Source organism: Crocodylus porosus, unplaced genomic scaffold (assembly GCF_001723895.1).
Source record: "Crocodylus porosus isolate Cpor-Errol unplaced genomic scaffold, CroPor_comp1, whole genome shotgun sequence".
NCBI lineage: Eukaryota > Metazoa > Chordata > Crocodylia > Crocodylidae > Crocodylus > Crocodylus porosus.
Genome location: NW_017728949.1, coordinates 14142841 through 14159630, shown reverse-complemented (window position 1 = coordinate 14159630; position 16790 = coordinate 14142841). Strand labels below are relative to the sequence as shown.

Genomic DNA, 16790 nt, shown 5'->3' with positions numbered 1-16790 from the left:
TATAACAAGGTGCAGTTAACCTTCCTGACTGTGTAGGTATGGTGCCGGTTCTTCCTCCCCAGGTGCATCACCTTGCACTTGTCAGTGTTGAATCCCATCCTATTCTCATCCGCCCACCCTTGGAACCTGTCTAGGTCCGACTGTAGCCCATTTATTCCCAAGACTTCTTTTTAAAATAAGAAAATAATTGTTTTAAATCCTGATTCTGGGTCATTTTGTGGCATGTTGGGAAATTTAAGGAATACAAAATAATGGACATAAAGGAAATTGCTTTATAATAACTGCTATCTGAGGATATATATTCATACACATTAACACTAGAATTCCTTCCTGTCCTTCTAAATCAGCGGGTCTCAACCTTTTTAGACTCAAGGCACCTCTCGGAAAAGGTCAGCTCTTACTTTTCACTCAAATTTTTAACAACAGAAAAGTAAGGCGATTCTTCCATTGCAAAGAACTCAGATCACAACAGGTCATAATATTTTGACACTATGGATTCTTATTTGAAATCTCTGTGTTTATCATGTGAATCATGTTTGCCCACCTAACAATGCTAATAATGCATCACACCCCAGAGAATGCTAGAATGGAGATCAAGGGAACTCAGGGTAGAATGGCACCCTGGCTGAGAATCACTTTTCTAAACCACTGTGCTCATGTAACTGCCTCTTGTTTGCTAATCATGTCACATACAAATTATTCTAACAGATGCTCTTGCAGATGATCTGTATGGCTGCTGACAGACGCAGGGAAAGAAAAAGGGGAAAAAACCCCCAGCATTTTACAGGAAGCAGTATGTTAGTTTGACCTGGCTCTCCAGTGTCTGTATTGATCAGGTGGCTTCAGCAGGGCTGTTTGGCACTTGCATCTAATAGCTGATTCAGCTATTAGATGCAAGTGCCAAACAGCCCTGCTGAAGCATGCAATCCATAAAGATGTTGGCCAAGTCGGGTCAAACTAATGTGATGCCTCTTCTGGGCATGCTTTGCGCTTGGTGCAAGAGCACAACAAGTTTAAGGTGCTGTTTTGTTTTTGGTTTTTTTCACATCTGTAAGCAGCTTATGTGTCTAAGATAGGGGTGAGAAAAATACGGCCCGCAGGCCAGATGCAGCCCACCAGGCCATTCTGTTTGGCCCACAGGGCCCCTAGAAATTTTTTTAAAATTAATATTTATTTGCCTCTGGCTACTGTCAAAAGTGACAGGAGCCAGGGGCAGTAGAACCCAGGGGATGCCACAGCAGGCCCCCAGAAGAGCAGGGTCCACCCTGCCCCAACCTCCGCAGCTGGAGGGACTATGGGGCTGTTCCTGCCTGTGCTGAAGTGGGGAACTCAGGGAAGAGGGGGTCAGGGGGCACGCCGGTCCCCGTCTGGCCACGAGGCTGGGAGAGAGGGGGCGTGCGGAAGCCAGCACTGGTAGGGTCCAGAGTGGGGTGGCTCCCCTCTCTCCCTGATGGGACAGCCCAGCCTGGCTCCATACAGCACAGACATCTGCGCCCCAGGCTAGTGCCACCTTGCTCTGGGCCCTGCCAGCGCTGGCCCCGGGGCACTGCCTGGCTGTCGCTGGCTCCCAACATCCCTGACCAACCCTGAGCTTATAGAGGCCACAGGAGCTTTCAGAGGAAAAAAGCAGCTGCGACTCCACTCCAGCTCCTGGTGCAGCCTCCCACCTATCCTGGGGCCGCCGGGCCGCTGGGGGGTGGGGGCTGGGCCATCCCCCCCATGGTGGTGAAAACCCCTGGGCCCCCCATGGTGGGGGGCAGCCAGGCCTTTGCTGCCCCGAGCCTCAGGCACCTGATGCAAGTTCTGTACTACCTTCTTGGGCTTCCTGCATGCCAGACCACATCCTCACTGACTTGTGCCACCCCCAGTGCCTTCAGGAGCCCCCCACACTGCCCCCTGAGCCTGATAGGCCCTTCTCTGGCAGCCCCGGCCTTCTGGAGGCAGCAGGAGCCGCCGGAGCTCAAAACGCGGCCATGAGGCTTCAGGAAGCAAGGGCCCGGCTGGCTCCCCCCTTGCAACTGTTCTTGCAAACCCCAGGCACACCTTCCTCCACACACTATCATAAATCCCACAAATACCAGACACATACACATCAACAGCTCCCCACAAACCCTACATTCACCCATACCCCACAACACTACTGCACACCCCACACACTATACAAGAGTAAGAGTACACTTTGAGCTATTATGCAATCACTTCTACATATAAAGCACACAGGTATGAGGACAAAAGTATATCTTTTTAACTGAATTAAAATATAATATTATGGGTATTTGATTTTTAGTACATAATTTGTTTGCTTTTTTTTCCTGTTCTAAGATAGCAATCCGTCTTCTCTGAAGGAGTACTTTCAGAGGCAAGGGGAGGGACTTCCAGTGGCAAGGGTCAGAGGTCAGGGTAGGGACCTCCAGTCCCAAGATGGTGACCAGGGGACGGGGTACTTGTCAAGGGTCGGGGCTACCCATGCGGCCTTCAACAGCTTGCCAAAACTCGCTAAGCGGCCCTCCACCCAAAATAATTGCCTGCCCTGGTCTAAGATTATTGGGGGGAAGCATAGTTTTAAGAAACAGTATAAGCCCACTTATTTTAAAATATTTATATACAAGAGGACAACATTTCAACTGCATCTGCAATTTCTTGTCTTCTAGGTGCTGATCAGTATAAATACCTTATTTTCTGCAACACCATTAAACAAAAGTTTTGGACATTTTCTTTAGTGGTTATGGAAATGCCAATCTAACACTACCCTAAAGCCAAAGTCCTCCACTCAGGCACCATACAGACATACTACACAGCATGAACGGTGTTAGCACAGGTTTCCTGAGAGTGCCTTACCAAAGTGCCTCAACCCTCATCTCAAGGGCCCAGTTGTCACAGCAAAAAGATAAAACAGTTAAAATTCTCCGTGACACTAGCTGTGGTAGTTATGGCAGAGAGCATGTGCCCTAATGATAGACAGATTCTTCTTTATTTTCTTCTTTTACTTATGTTACTGGTCAGAATGTAAACAGGCACAGCTTTTGGCCATTACTTATCACAGCTGGACTGGACTTGGTGACTCCAGGTTAGGATCTGAGTTGGTGACTCATTAGGGAAAAATAAGCATCAAATTCCCTCATGGTCAAAGATCCAACAAAATTTCCACTCAAATCAGTGGAAAGACTCTCTCACTGATAATTGGACAGTCAAATTTACATCACATTTTTTGGTTTTGTTTAGGGAAGCATATTTGTTACACAGCTGGCAAAGAATGTTTTATGTAGATAATCCATTCACTGGTTGCAAATTATTTCATTATTTTAAAGACACTTAGACAATACTTTCTTTTTTTTTTTTTTCCTTCTTCTCTCTCTCCAAATAGTCCTCAGCGGTTATCTAGAGGGGACTGCCATTAAGTTCCTTAAAGTTCAAGTCTCGGCAATCTGTAAAGTTTCACTGTAGTTGTAAAAGTTTCCTATATTTCCATATGGTGTGAAGTATTCATAAGACTAAGTTATTTTTCCCCTAAATATGTCTGGGTCTTCTCAATACTCTCTGCATGCAGTGATCCTGCTTCACTAGTAAACAGGTCTACTAAAACTATATGCATAATACTTTCCCTCCACTAATATTATTTCATTTTGACCTTTGTTCACAAGTTTTCTTTGCATTTGCTGCATTTATATGAGAACCCTAAATGGCAGAGATAAAATACTTTAAAAGCTAATGTTTTGAATTAAAATTTATATTAGCAGTAGTGGGAAGAAGAGTTGTGAACAGGGACCGGAGGATTGTGATTATCCTTGCCTTCACCCTAGATCAGTGCTGTGAGATCCTTTTAAAGGTGTCATGAAGTTAAAAATTAGCCTATGTGCAAATACCTACACAATTCACAAGGTAAACCCAGAGATTTCAAATACGAACCCATAGTGTCAAAGGCTTTCTGACCTGCTGTGGTCTTCCTGAGTTCTTTTCAACAGAAGACCTGTTATATTATTTTTCTATAGTTAAGAAAATGAATGAAAGCTAAAATCTGGCATTTTCCAAGAGGTGCATTAAGTCTAAAAAGGGTGGGAACCACTCCACTAAGCTAATGACCAATATACGTTGGTTGTAAAGCAGAGCCAGAATCTGGAAAATGTTGAGAGTTTAGACTTGAGGAGGCATTTAGCAACTTTAAAAGAAAAACATAAAACATTACAGGTCCATCACACTTAAAACTAAGTTCTACTGGATAAAAACACCTGAAATTACTATAAAAAGAGATGTATTAGAAATGAGTTTACCCCTGGTTTGTTTAGATTGCTCATTTAAAACAGTAATCTGCACATTGCCCATATCACCATTCCTCCATTACAGTTAGCCAGTTCTTGTTTTCATGTAGCTCTTTAACACAGCAACAAGAAAAAAAAATTAAAAATGTGCACAATATTGTTAGCAAGGGGCTTAGAGATGGTCATCCTAGCTGAAATGATGTGTAACATCATCTACTTTTCAGGTTATAAAAATTATTTAAGAAAACTACACAAGTCGGATCTAGATACCTAGCTATATCTACACACAACTATGTAAGGGCTGACCAAATTACTAGCTGTTGGCACCAAGCGACTCAACATCTAGGGGCGCAATAAGGCCAATCATTTTACGTCTCATTACTTACCAATACAACAGCATAATGCAATATTTGTTATGCATATTGTACAATAACTATACACTATTTTTTGCAATATCCAAAAGATGTTCAATTAAAGCTTGTAATCTAGGGCACAAATAGACAACACGCAGCAAAGTTCAAGGGGGAAAATGTTCCCAATATAAACACACAAACAGGTGCAGCAACTATATCCATGCAGTTGCTGACTATTATAGCCAGGTATAATTGTCTCAAACTCATAATGGAGTTAAGTTAATAAATTAGGTAATAAAAGTAATAAGAAAGCAGAAGCCTCCTTGTAGCATGACTGGGTCCCAGAGGTAGCCATGACGCTATGCCACTTCTGCTCCACTCCAGTCTACCAGGGTACCCTCCTTTTTTTTCTCTCTCCTGCCATGCCTTGATTAAGTTATCTTATTGAAAAAAGGGAGTCTGCTCCAGGGTCCCAAGGCAAGCCTTAGCTTGTTTTGGCCAGTGGGTTCCTCCCCTAACCAGCTAACCCCAGTCCTGCCCTCCAAGCACTAAGTCAGGGCCCTCCTGGTCCCATCAGTGGCTATGGGTGCCAAATGCCATAGGGGCTATTTGTGGCCTCTTCTGCACCTACAGCCATGCCCATGCCTCGGAGATTTACTTTAAATTGTCCACAGGGCCTGGTGCCCAGTCTGTAAAATAGGCAATCCTTCTAGCCTGCCAAGCCCCAGGCCTTGGCAAGGCTCTCTTCCTCTTGGGCCCCTGGCTGCCACTTGTCCTAGGCTTCAGCCCCTTTCTAGGTTTTAGCCTCTCTACTATAGCCTAAATTTCATAGACATCAGGGCTGGAAGGGACCTCGGGAGATCATCGAGTCCAGCCCCCCGCCCAAAGGGCAGGAATTCAGCTGGGGTCATAGGATCCCAGCAAGATAAGCATCCAATTTACTCTTGAAGGTGTTCAACGTAGGTGCTTGAACCACCTCCGCTGGCAGACTGTTCCAGACCTTGGGGGCTCGGACAGTAAAGAAATTCTTCCTTATGTCCAGCCTGAAACGGTCTTGCAGGAGTTTGTGACCGTTCGACCTCACCATCCCTTGGGGCGCTCTGGTGAACAAACGTTCCCCCAGATCCTGGTGGTCACCCCGATAAACTTATAGGTGGCCATCAGATCACCCCTGAGCCTACATTTTTCCAGGCTAAAGAGTCCCATGGCTCTCAGCCTGTCATCATAAGATCTGTAGAACTTTCTGTTGTCTAGGCCCCCTGGCCCAGATATAGCTACTGTGCCTCTGCCCAAGCCCTCTAGGGCTCTGAGCCCAGGCAGAGTTGTTCCCATTGGCTTTGCCTATCCTAGCCTCAGCCTGCACCAGCCTCAGCCCCCTTGGTCCCCAACCCCAGGCTAGGCTGCCTAATGGTGAGGGTCCCCCAGACACCACTCCATGGCCTCCAGACCTCCCATATAGTCACAATCCAGTCCTCCAATTCTTAATCAGAACATAAATACAAGCCCACTGGCTGTGTAACAAAACTCTCCCTACAAAGGATCATGTTTCCTGGCAAGCCATACAAGTCCCCCATAGCTCTTTACCTGCAGCTTCCAAGGGCAGTTTGGGTACTGGTCAGTCCCCCTCCTGCAGCCATCTTGCTCAGAAACTCTTCTTCCTGCTGCACTGGTCTTATGTGCCTCCAAAGCCCCACCCATTCCTGTCAGGTGGCTCTCTAGCCTCTCCACAGGGGTTTTTATTTTGGGCCTGATGAACCAACCTGCCTTTTCCTGGTGCAGCTTAGTTCAGCTGCTTGTGGCTCTTTGTTTCTGGGCTGCCTAGACATGTGCCCTGGCACAACTTACTGCTCTGCAGCTAGCTCCTGAGACAGTTATTCCCCAGAGGTAGCCCTGGCTTTTGGCTTTCTGGCTTCCTGGCAGCTAGCCTTTGCCTAGCTGCTGGTCTCACCCCACAGGCTTCACCTGCAACAGCATCCTCTTAAAAGTAACAGGAGCCTCTGGCCCCCTGTTACACTCCTCTTCTAGTCAAAGACTATTTAATAATATAAATACGCTATAGAATGTAATACTGTGCAACAGAATTATATAATAATAATATATAGAAATCCTGCTCATTTCTTAGGAATTCAAAACTACCTGAAAGTCTCTGGATATGTGACATATCATGATAGAGTTACTACTTAAAAATAAAACTAAATGAAACATGAAAAGTCTTTCTGAAAACAATAAATTTTAAAGTTGGAAAGAAAATCTCCAAAATATATGTAAAATAGGTTTTAATATTATCCACTTGCACAGAAAATTATTATATATAAGCATCAATACTGGGGGATTATGTCCTTTTGAATTACAGTAGAACTCAGAATTCTTCACAGTGGAGCTCATTAGCCCCCTGCAAAAATGAGGGTTTGCAAAGTAGCCAGTGTTACATGTAGCCACAGCAAGGAGCTACAAAGGAGGTGCCCAAGCTGTTTACCACAGCTTTTATTCTAAAAACAGACTACTTCTCTAATCAGATAAGGGAGACTGCTGCAGTGCTCCAGCTGAGAGAAGTGGTAAAGGACAGTGAAGTAAAAGACAGCAATCAGCTGAGAAACTTGTCCTTAACTCAACAACTTGCCATATCATTAGCTGTGAACCATCCCAAGGCAAAAATATCCAAGTTCTACTGTACAAGCTTAAATTTTTAACTATTCAAAACGAATGTGCCCTTTTTTCTATGGTAGTGCAGTGACTTACTTGCCCAGTAAACCCATGCTTAGCTGTTTTACCAGGTGTACGTTGTAACCAAGGATGTTGTTAGCCGTAGAGCTCATATTTTTTATATTGCAGCATTTGACTCAAAGGTAGGAGAATAAAATGGAGTAAGGCAGTTACCAGTTATACTCCAGGGATACTTTAGGAAGTTTTAGAAGAAGTTCTCATTGTGGACAAGGTGTCCAGCACCTCACACTCAATGCACTTAAATCAGAGGGAAAGAATGAGGATACATACAGGTATAAAAAGCAGCCACAAATCTTCTGTTAGGGCTGGGTCCCAATATCTGCAGCTTTCTAGATAGAAGAGAATGTCATTCTAGCTTTATTTTACAGGGAAATCTTCCATTAGGGTATCATTTATTTCCCTGCAGGTCTGCTTATGAACCTTAAGGGAAATGGGAGGAGAACAGTTTTCTCCTCTGTGTAGCTCATTTAACAGTTGGCTATGAGTGATCAGTTTTAGTCTGGGTTTCATAGATTTCATAGACATTGGGACTGGAAGGGACCTCGGAAGATCATCGAGTCCAGCCCCCTGCCCCAAGGGCAGGAAGTCAGCAGGGATCATAGGATCCCAGAAAGACAAAACATCCAGATGTCTCTTGAAGGTGTTCAAAGTAGGTGCTTGAACCACCTCCAGCAGCAGTCTATTCCAAACCTTGGGGATTCGGATAGTAAAGAAGTTCTTCCTTATGTCCAGCCCGAAATGGTCATGGAGGAGTTTGTGACCCCTCGACCTTGCCATTCCTTGGGGCGCTCTGGTGAACAGATGTTCTCCCAGATACTGGTGAGCACCCCCGATAAACTTATAGGCAGGCATCAGGTCACCTCTAAGCCTTCGCTTTTCCAAGCTGAAGAGTCCCATGGCGCTCAGCCTCTCATCATAAGGTCTGTTTTTCTGACCTCTGATTATGCACATAGCTCTTCTTTGCACCCTCTCAAGTGTCTCCACATTCTTTGTGAATTGTGGAGGCCAAAACTGGACAGTTTCTTTTTCTATGAGAGAGAACAGGGCCAGACCCAAGTTGAAGGTTTGTAGAGTCTTACCTGCTTTTTCATCTTGCATTAAATGTTGGTTTTCAAAGAAATGCACAGTATGTTCTCCATGAAAGCTAGCCAGGAAATACTAACATGTACCTATCAGGACTTTACATACAACAGACCTGAGGTTAACTCTGTGGAATACTTTTTGAGAAATCTTGAAAAGACAGAATTTAGTCTAGCTCATGTTTTGGCAGAGAGGGCAGCTAAGGAAGAATGGACTGTAATAGTTATTATAACACAACATTGCTTAAACAGTCCTCTACTCCACTACATACATTTTCACAATGCACTTTTCCTTATATACTATAAGTAAGTGACAGCGTGTGTCTATGTATGCAGGGGAGAGGGGAGGGTGGGTACTGAACATACCAATCTGGGTTTCAATCAAAACTAAAATTTCCCTGAAAAGGAAGATGCTAATTCTATGAGCAGGTCTACTGCTTTACCAGATGTAATCTTTCCATTCTCAAATGTTTCAACTATACAGGTTGCAAGGTTATTTCTAAAAATATAATAATGGCATGAGTGTTCTCCCCTCACCCCCTTTTTTAACATGGTACAGGAGAGAAGCCATTCAAAATTAAGTCACCTCTGGATAGTTTATGTTTCAGGTTCATTCAGAGAGTTTAAATCATTAAGCCATTTTATCTGGCAAGAAGTCCCTCGCTCGGGACAGGTAAAGAGTCCTGGCACCTGCTCCGTGCTCCACGGTGGCGGAGCAGTGGCGAGGAGAGGTAGGCAGAGCCAGCTTGCGGGCCCCAGCTGGCAGCGAGGGGAGGGGAGCTGCTTACCCCTGCGGGGCTGGGCTCATCACGTGAGCTAGGTCCTGCCATTGCTGCCATGAGGGCTTCACGGCGCGGGCTGCCCCAGCTGTGCCTGACAGGATGAGCTGGGGACAGCACCTACTACTTCTCCTCTGGCTCCGCCCCTTGCCCCCGGCATCCAGCTTGCCTCCTGGGACCCGCATGTAGCTGAAGCCGGATTGCCACATGCTGCTAGGGACAGGAGGAGCCCGGCCAGGTCGGCACCGGGCAGCAGAGGCGGAGCCGTGTGCCACTTGGGACTGACTGGTGCAGGCAAGCCACTTTTCCTGGCCAGTGCTGACCCGGCTGGGTCCGTCCCATCCAGAGCACGATGCGGCTGAAGCCAGCTTCCCACAAGCTGCTGGGGATGGGAGGAGACCAGCCAGGTCTGCACCGGCCAGCAGAAGCGGCGGTGGAGCCGTGTGCCGCTCGGGTCAGGACGAGCCTGGCCAGAGCAGCAGGGGCTCAGCTGTATTTTCCCCCTGTCTGTTCTGGTCAGTCCCGAGTGGCACACAGCTCCACCACTGCTTCTGCTAGTTGGTGCTGACCTGGCTGGCCTCCTCCCATCCCCAGCAGCATGTGGGAAGCCAGCTTCAGCTGCATGCTGCTTTTCCTGGCCGGTGCCAACACAGCTGGGCCCATCCCATCCGGGGCAGCATATGGCTGAAGCTGGCTTCCCACGTGCTGCTGCGGACACTTGGCTGGGTTGGCACTGTCCAGCAGAAGCAGCAGTGGAGCAAGTTATTAATTCAATAAAAGTAAAACTTCTTGAAGTATATTCTCAAAAATGCCCATATTTTGTTGCTTTGATTAGTTTCCACTCCAGCTGATACCTTTTCCACATTTGATCTGTCAACTTCCATTATGCTTCTTTCGTTCATTGAGAAGCGAGTAGAAGCAAAAGTGTTTATTTTAGTCAAGTGTTTGGTATTATTTCATTCTTGCTTTTATATTGTTTTTATTTTTTTATTTTAAACCACATTTCCAGACCCATTTCATTGTCACTTCCTGCATTTTCATTGGTGTCAAAGGTCATGTGACATCACATCCTGATGTGATACCACTTCCTGTGAGGTCTTTGAATATGGCTTGCCAGCCCACTGGGTGATAAAAAGTTCACGATCCGGCCCCATATTCAAAAAGGTTGGACACTCCTGGTTTAAATGAAAACTGTCATGTAACTATAATAAACTGCAACTAACAGAGTTGCCAGTTTCCCTGGGTTAATTTATCCAATCATTTTCTGAGCTACAAGTATTTCAGGTATAGGTTGAATTATGAAGATTACAATAATAATGTGTCAAACTAATGATTATATGCATTAACATAGTTTAGTTTTTATAAAATGTTTTAGACTGAACCTTTGTTTGCAAAGTACCAAACTATATAGTCATATTACAAACAGGATAAAATTTTGCTTTTAAGGAGTAGTCAGATTACCAAAGGCTGATTACTTGATCATGTGGCTAATCAGTCTTACATAGGATTGTTCACTGCCACATTTTAAAATACTTCATCTTCAGAAATTCTAGCAACAAAATTCTGGCAGCAAAACTTCAGGCAGGATGTCTAGATACATACAATTTAAATGAACAAGCTTTCCAAATTGGGCTCAAATTTTTCCTTTATAATGTAGATTGTTATTGAAGTCAGTCATACATTTTAAACAAATCAGTGTAATTATGTTCCTATCCTAGATACTTTCAGCTTGTGCATTAATTTTGGAGGATTTTTTTTCCTTTTTAAAGATTATAAATGTGTTTGACGTTGATCCAGGGGGAATGTCTTCATCACAAAACCATGATATCTTATGAAACAGGTCTGCATAAACAAGTAATCACACTTAGAGACACCTAGAATCAAGTTCAGTCTGAGATGTCCAAGCAAAATTATTATTAAAACAGCTGTATTAAAATAAAACATGCAGACCATGCTCCAGTTAGGCCCCACCAAGCTAGACACTGAATGAAGAGAAAAAATTAGAGTCCTTGTCCCAACGAACTTACAAAAACACACAGGAACACATGCACAACGCCGCTGTGCATAATGGCTGCCAGGAAATCTTCATTATTCATGCTGACAACTTCAGTCAATTGCTCTCCGTAATGAGGCTGGGGTGGTGCAGACGCTAAGGTGCACAGTTAACAGCCCAGAGGTCAGAAGTTCAAGGCCAATACAGAAGTGCTTATGACATGGCCTGTCAGATTCCAATGAATCTGCAAAATCTGTTAAACACCTTGTCTTATGGACATGAAAAAGGAAAGGACTTCCACAATACACCTAATTAAAATGGATCTTTTCTACTACTTAAGAATGTATAAATATAACACAGCATATTTCATGCTGTTTCAAAATATTGGGTTATATTTTATATTAAAACAAAAGTTATGTAAGAGCAAGTGTGCAATCACTTTCAGTATTACATCAAGACTACGTACCATGTCAATACTAATCCCCCTTTGAGCAGGCATATTAGCAATTTTGAAAAAACTGATGTTACCATAGCAATAGTCTGTCACGCTGGAATATTTATATGGTGGCTAACATTTTCACTGTGTAACGGCCGTCTTTCAAACTGTACCTCCTACTTATTCCACTCATTACATTACCTTTCATTTTGTTTCAAAGAGCAGATTTAAACAACTGGGCCAGGGTTAGCTCGTACCTTATAATTTGGGAAGTCATGTAATGCGCACAGTCCCTGTTCCCCAAATGTTACATGTGCTCTTGTAATTCCCTCCACAAGAACACAAAACATCAGAGGTCTGGCTAACAGGTTGTGTAACATTTGTGTGTGTATGAAGTAACTTGTACATATTTCTGTTCTAGAATGGAGTATAACATTAATAAGCAGCCACCTATTCAACACTACTAACTCAGATTAAATTCTCACTACAATCAACACAGAATACAAGACTTAAGCAGCTATAAATTTTGGTCATGTGTTTTGGCACCATTTTTTTCCTCCTCTTTTGTGGAGTTTTAAAGAAACATGAGAAATCTGATCCAAGGAATCTCAGAACTGTACTACAGATTTATATTAATATATAGGTAGAACTATCCTGTAGTCACTCTTAAAGCTCGCACATAGGCATGTTTGAGTAGTATCTGAGTGAACGTATCATTTAGAAGACAAGGCATAACTAGAATTAATATTTTAAAAACATTTAAACTGCACGATAAATGTTAAGAAGTCAGAATTTCTACTTAAGCTGCAGCAAGTACCCCCAGAAATTCTAACTGTGATATTCCATCCCCAGCCCTCTAGTTATAGACAAACTGGCACATTCATGAGTGGTTTACCCTTTACTCTCATGTACAGTATATCTGTTATGTCATTAAGATTTAAGTAACCTAACCTGAAGCTTGTAAGTAACCATTTCTAAAAATAAGTTATTCTTTATGTTTATATTACAGTAGTACCCAGAAACGGTTTTAAGGCCTGGGTCCTTCTATGCTAGGCTCTGTTCAAATATAAAAAAATACAAACAATCCCTGCCACAACAAATTTATTAGGGAATAAACTCAAATAACTTCAAATGTTTCTAATGTTTACAATCCCAGCCCATTATTGGTTTAATAATTTAATTAATAGAGCCAAATACATTGGCAACATATAGCATTATGAGAGATTCGTAGAACAGGTTAGATTAACAAAATTCAGAGTATTTTCTCCTACCCAAGAATAAGCTAAAGATCACCTGCTCCTTGAACATGAGTGTGCACCAGTATTTGATAAAATGGGAACCCAGGCATCCTGAAAGCTCTCTTCTCAATGGCTAGGTCATCAGTAAGAGGGAAAAGATCTTTCAAAAAATGAAATATTAAATACAGGCTAGTAAATCTATATTCAGGCCTCTAAATAAGTGGGCTAATTAGAGTAATCAGCCTTCTTGGAGATCAGCCCATTTATTTAACTGGCTAAGTCTTTAAGAAGTATAAGCCTAAATTAAATGCTGTATTTTCTCACGTACCACACACTGTGAAATATAATACACATCTTGTCTATGAAAGGCAGAATGAAGAAGAAAGGATTTTTCCAGAGTAATGGCTACACAGTGCAGGGACCAAGCCTTTAGAACCTTCAGCTGATTCACCTTCCTTTTCCTGCATAGGCCAACAGGAGCAACCAGCAGATAGAAAAACTGCACCAAGAAAGTTCAGCTTGACTGGTAGAACATCAAGACCATTACAAAAGACAAGCTATCATTAACATATGTAGAGTGAAAATTCAATGAGTCGACTGGTTTCTTCAGCTGGCTCAACAGTACAGGTTCCCCTCACCAACAACCATAGTTTTGCCAACCACTGGTTTGAGTATCCACGCTTAATATTCTATATACCATTTTGGCTACCATGGTATACAGTTTTGAGTAACCACAGTTTTCCATGGCCATGCATCAGCCCTCCACCTGCCATTTTCCCCATAAGCCTTTTGTCTTGCCAGCCACGGTTTTGCCAACCATGGGAACTCTAACCCCAGCGGTCGGCAAGGGAAACCTGTATGCTGCTGCAAAATATGGAGCAAGAGTCAAAGCAGACCACCTTTATCTGAAGCAGAAAATCAGCTTCCTTGCTTAATACACACCCCACAGTTTTAGGAGGTGGATTTTGTCAGAGAAAGTACATGTCGCATGCAAGAAAATATGGTATCCCATTTAAAAAAAAAAAAAATCTTAGTGCTAAGGTCTCTGCAAGGATACAGTTTTCTACACAGCAATTTTTATTGTCCCTTAAAACTAATCTGTCTACTTTCAGAAAATCCTTTCCTAATTAGGCAGTATTTTTACACACCATTCACGGCAGTATTTCAATCACTTACTTTTATGTGCTCGTGTAGCTGGGCCTCATGCTGCCGAGAGAGCTGTTCATGCTGCCTCTGGAACTCAGCAATGAGGATTTGTCTCTGGATTTGTTGTTTTTGTTTGAGAGCCAGGAGCTCTTGCTGGAGCTGCTGTTCACGGAGCGTAGGCTCTGTCACTGGCATGGAAAACTGATGGTCCAAACGGAGGTCCATAGGAACTGAAGTTGGTGCAACTTGCAAGGGCAGTGTTGCAGTCACATCAACTGCAAAATTCAAAAACACAACAGCGATCAGCCTACTTGGAATTCAACTGTGACTTCAGCCACCAGGATGCTGTAGATTAAGTTTGTTAGAAACCACTGCATTTGAACCAGGACTTCCACCTGTTATATCTCATGTTGTTAAGGATGCAGCCTATTTGTTCATCCACTGAGATGTTATTCTCTTTAAAAAACAAATTATGCCATGTACAGTGCTTTAGGATGATGTTTTTCCCCCCAATTTAATCAATTAGAAAAGTCTGCTTTCCAAAACAAGCATATCAAGGAAATAATTAAAAAAAAGTTCATGAACTCCCTTTACATCAAGGCAAGTCTGCATTATTTACGCAACTGTAAGCCACACATTTCCACTTTATATTTCTAGTGCTTGTATGTAACACTTGAAAAGAGATGCTCAACATTAGTTGAAGATAAGATTTTGCAGAAAGGATCAAGGTCTTGATATAGCATACTGTATCAACTTTGGGAATACAACTGTTAGGAATTTCAAGATTTCTCTTTCACACGCAGCATTCTGCACAATTTTCTTTTAAAGTCTCCCCTAAACAACTCTTCCCACAGAAATGGCCAAACAGAACTTCAGAATAAAACAAAAATGATACTGATATAAGTTAAATTAATGACATAAAAGTAGCATCCAGAACAAGTGAAAACTTCATTAGGAGTATGTGATGCCGTGAGATCCACTAATCCAAACAGGAGCCAAATCCTGGAAAAATCATTCTGGTTGCCATGGCAAAATGAATACCCCACATGAAACTATGCTTAGATAACAGCCAATAAAAATATCCTTTGACATGCCTTTCTTGAAAGCTATTAAGAGTTACATATTTTTGTACTTTACTCTAGCTTAAGTAAACAAATACGCTTCAAAAGTCTACAAGTTATTTTAGAAACAAAGCCATATCAACATTGCTTATGCCTGTAAAAAAGATTGCGGTTTACCAAATAAATCAATTTAAAAATGTTTTTTAGTCAATGCTAAAATCCAGCAACATATCCTGGGATCTAGGAAAATTTGCTAGAATATAACTGCACACCTCAACTGCTCCTCTTGCACATGGCAATACACAAAACATAAGGACACAGCTTCACTTGAGAGGGTTCCCAGGGTGACTGCAGAATTAGCAGTTGTGAAAAAATGAACAAAGAAAGTCTTTTTAATGAACTAAACTCAATCAAAATTCACTTAGAAGGTCTTGTGATTGTCCCTAGCAGTTCCTACAGCACAGGCTCAAGAAGAGCCATTAACACAAATGTTGAAATAACAAAGGGAAAATGCCTCAGCAATTCCAATTTTAAGACGGGCCTAACTTTACTGAACGCAACTTAGTGAGTATGTGTATTAATCTGTATAGTGAAAGAAGCCATAGTTAAACATCACTGTAGGCCAGTGGTCTCCAAACTTTTTTGATCGCGCACCCATATCAGTAAAAAAGTTTTGACCACACACCCACAATATATGTATATTTATATAAATATTGATAGAAATAGAAGTTCTAATATTTTCTTCCAGCACCCCAATGGACCATCTTGTGCACCCCCTGGGGTGTGTGCACCCCATTTTGGAGGCCACTTTTGTAGGAGAAGCACACCATGTTAAACACAGGAAAAACTCTTCTCAGAATAGAAGCTTCTTGTTTTAAACCAAACTGCCAAATTAATTTGCCTTAGGAAATGAAGTTGCAGCAACAACTCTTTTGGAAGAGAGAAAGAACTGAAGTGATCGCTGGAGGTGCAAAGGTTCCCAAGAAGACTCTCTTCCACAGAGGAGACTATATATTTTAACAGAAAAGCACTGAACTCAGCTCAACATACTACCAAGTGAGGTTTTCTGAAGTGAGTGGGGACCAAAGAATGCTACATCATTTCCCTGTACCATTTGCTTGAAGACAAGACTTTTATCCAAGAATAAGGAATGAATAAACATGTACTTGGCGACTTCTATATGAAGGAATCAGGTCTTTTACTATACAAATGGGTTTCTTTGAGGCCCAGAAAACTGGCAGAGGGCAAATTTCTAGCAAAGATGTTACAGCAATACTGATTCTTGACCTATCACTATCATCTTCAACAGTATACGAAGCAGTACTTGGTTATAATCTTAATTTCTGCACCTTGCCATTTTATTCAAATCTAAAATCAACGCCTTATTTAAGGCGGCCTCCCAATAATTAGATTCTATATACGGAAAATGTATAAGTTCATTATAATTTTCCAGGTAAATAATCTAATTATTGAAGGGCTGTCTTCAGGGTGTGCACCTCCCACAGCTACAGAACGGAAAACAGTGGCTGGGCGTGGAGGTGGTGGTCAGGTGGCTCCCTTGACCTCGGCCTTCCCCCACTTGTCCCCCTGGAGCTTTCCTGCCCCCTGCTACCTGTACCCCTCCATCCCCAGCTCCCCACAGCCCCTGCCTCTCCTTTCACACTCCCCAAAGTCTCTACCCTACCCCTTGCTCCCCCCAGTCTCTACCTCTCTCAGGTATTTCCT

The 16790-nt window shown here is 42.8% G+C and overlaps 1 protein-coding gene across 7 annotated transcripts in view; it reads right to left on the bottom strand.

The window, feature by feature from the left end:
- The window catches only part of HDAC4 (histone deacetylase 4), a 407925-nt gene that overhangs the window by 198519 nt on the left and 192616 nt on the right, over nt 1–16790 (bottom strand). For all 7 annotated transcript variants that reach the window (XM_019553979.1, XM_019553983.1, XM_019553981.1 and 4 more), the window contains one exon: nt 14035–14279. In XM_019553979.1, coding sequence (XP_019409524.1) covers nt 14035–14279 — 245 coding nt within the window. The remainder of the gene's footprint in view (nt 1–14034; nt 14280–16790) is intronic.